The sequence below is a fragment of the Pygocentrus nattereri genome, chromosome 4 (assembly GCF_015220715.1).
Source record: "Pygocentrus nattereri isolate fPygNat1 chromosome 4, fPygNat1.pri, whole genome shotgun sequence".
NCBI lineage: Eukaryota > Metazoa > Chordata > Actinopteri > Characiformes > Serrasalmidae > Pygocentrus > Pygocentrus nattereri.
The window spans coordinates 4,430,052-4,432,551 of record NC_051214.1 but is presented as its reverse complement, the minus strand read 5'-3'; the positions used below and the strand labels follow the sequence as shown (position 1 = coordinate 4,432,551).

At 47.0% G+C, this 2,500-nt stretch overlaps 1 protein-coding gene across 3 annotated transcripts in view; it reads right to left on the bottom strand.

Annotated features, from left to right (window-relative positions):
• tfap2d (transcription factor AP-2 delta (activating enhancer binding protein 2 delta)) overlaps nt 1–2,500 on the bottom strand; it is an 86,133-nt gene that overhangs the window by 23,395 nt on the left and 60,238 nt on the right. The window contains exons 1-2 of one of the 3 annotated variants that reach the window (XM_017714719.2): nt 913–1,068; nt 1–54 (exon numbers count right to left, since the gene is read on the bottom strand). The exon at nt 1–54 is cut by the window's left edge and continues 453 nt beyond it. In XM_017714719.2, the coding sequence (XP_017570208.1) occupies nt 1–54; nt 913–951 (93 nt within the window). In that variant the 5' untranslated portion in view covers nt 952–1,068. Of the gene's footprint in view, nt 55–328; nt 524–912; nt 1,069–2,500 lie in introns of those variants that run through there. The other 2 variants (XM_017714720.2, XM_037537633.1) reach the window with 2 other exon arrangements.

Sequence of the window (2,500 nt, the reverse complement as noted above, 5' to 3'; positions counted from 1 at the left end):
CTCAAGGCAGCCGAGCTGCATCAGACGGTAGCTGTTTGATCCGTCGTGACGTATCTGCGTGCAAAGAAGAGAGAGAGAGAGAGAGAGAGAGAGAGAGAGAGAGGGAGAGAGAGAGAGAGAGGAATATGAGGGATGTCATTTACAAGCGCTTGCAGCTACGTTCGTGAAAACATCTCTCTCTTACACACACACACACACACACACACACACAGGCGCGTGCGTTAAAGAAGGAGCTGCCTTTCCTCCAAACACACACTCACGCAGACGCACGAGCGCGCACACACACACACACACACGAGCTCAAAGTGTCTTTAGGAAAAAAAACTACCTGACGGCGGTGTCATCTCGCCGTGCCCGGGAGGGGAGCGCGTGAAAACGGCGCTGTAAAAGCGCACGAGCGAGCGGGCGAGCGAGGTGGCAGCAGGTTTTTTTTTCTTTCTTTCTTCCTTTCCTCCCTCTCTCTCTCTCTCTCTCTCCCTCTCTCTCCCTCTCTCTTCACCTGTCTATCATTGGCTACGGACCGTGCATGCTGTGTTATTAAATTTGATATATTTATATATTTTTTCCTATTTAGCCATTAAAACGGTTCAGTCGCTCATTCGTCCTCCTTTCCTTCCTTCCTCTCTTCCTTTCTTTTCTACTTTCCCCAACAGGTGAGCACCACAAGTCAGTGACTGAATGAGTCTCTAGCCAAGCCAAAGCGGCTCTAAACACAGACGCACGAGTAAATATGAATAAATATGAATAAATAAAAGCCGCCAGCGCGTTTGTCCTCGCAGTCTAGCGCACAGACACACACCCAGAGCGGGGTACACACACACCCAGAGCGGGGTACACACACACCCAGAGCGGGGTACACACACACACCCAGAGCAGCGCTGAGAAAGAGCAAAGAGAAATGTGTTTCAGTACCTCCGCGTCGTGAACCAGTCCCGGAAAGGTGGCTGACATTCTCGCGATCCAATTAATAAAAAAAAACACACACACACACACACACACATACACACACACACGCGCGCGCGCTCACACACACACACAGCCCGGTTTCCTCGCGCTGTCCAAATAAATCCAACAGTAAAAAAAGCGGAGGAAAAAAAAAACAGAAGGGAGAAAAAAGAGAGAGAGCGAGAGAGCGCGCGCTAAAAAAATCCCTCCCGAAAAAAAAAAAAAAAAACCCACAATAATAATAATAATAATAACAACAACAGCAACGCGCGGGGAAAAACGCGAGCGTGGCCCGGCGGAGTCGGAGTCGGAGTCGGAGTCGGTGCTGAGCGCGTTCCCCCACTGCAGAGCGCGCGCTGCCTGGCTCCGGTTATGTACTTGCTGGGTATTTCTCCGGCTGATGTCGTAGGTCCCTTGGTAATATCGAAGTTTTGAAAATTAAGCATCAGCACTGAGGAGGAATGGGAGGACAATAGAGAGAGGAGCCTCATCCCTGGAGACACGGAATAAATATTGTATCTTCGCCTAATAAGGAACCGAGCGCGCGCTTTCAACACTTTTTTTGATGATTTCTTTCTTTTTTCCCTTTTTCCCCCTTTCTCCTCGCTCTTTCTCGTTAAACGCGGCGGACGCTGCTTTATGGCGGTTTCGGGGCTTTTCTTTCTTTTTCGTGCTCTCCTTTTCCGCACGGCTTTACCCGTTTTTCCTCGCTTTTTTCGGAGTTGGGTTTTTTTTTTCGTTTTTTTACATTTTTTTAAACAAACGTAAGTTTCGTTTAATCAATTCTGGCTTTGCGTTTTTTGGTTTTGTTTCTTTGTTTGTATGTTTTTTTTAATAATGCACGAACGAGTAAATATGGACGGTGCACTTTATTTTTCCTCCAGAAAGCCGAACGCAGAGGCTCGCGCTATTTACCTGTTTACTTATTTACCTTCCCGCGTTTAGCCGCTAATTAAATAGAGGCGTTTTTTGGCGCGTTTGCCGATTTTTTTTTTGTTTTTTTCATTTAAATTTGAATACAGTGTATAATAATGTAACGCGGCGTCTGCAGCAGCTTTGATTTTAACGTTTTTACACATATGTAGGCATGTAAGTCAGCTTCTTTGTCTGAGCTTCATCTCTCCCTCTCTCTCTCTCTCTCTCTCTCTCTCTCTCTCTCTCTCTCTCTCTGTATTGGATGTATCGGCCGCTTTTCTTGTTGGTGTGATTTGTGCTCGGTGGTGGTTTACAATTCGTTTTTGTTTCCTTTAATTCGTTCTTTTTACTCTCTCTCTCTCTCTCTCTCTCTCTCTCTCTCTCTCTCTCTCTCTCTCCTCGGTCTCCTCTCTTTATCTCCCTCCGCGAGGCTCGCCTCGCCGCTTTCAGCCAGACCCGCGGCAGACAGGAAGTGCTCGCGCGCTTTTAGATTTTGTTATTATTTTATTTATTTATTTATTTATTTTTTAGGATCATTAGTGCGTCGCGCGCTTGCTGATAGGGAGGGAGGGGTGTGGAGGGTGGGGGGGATGTTTCAGGGTTCCAACGTTCGAATAGACCCCTATATTTGGCGCATGCA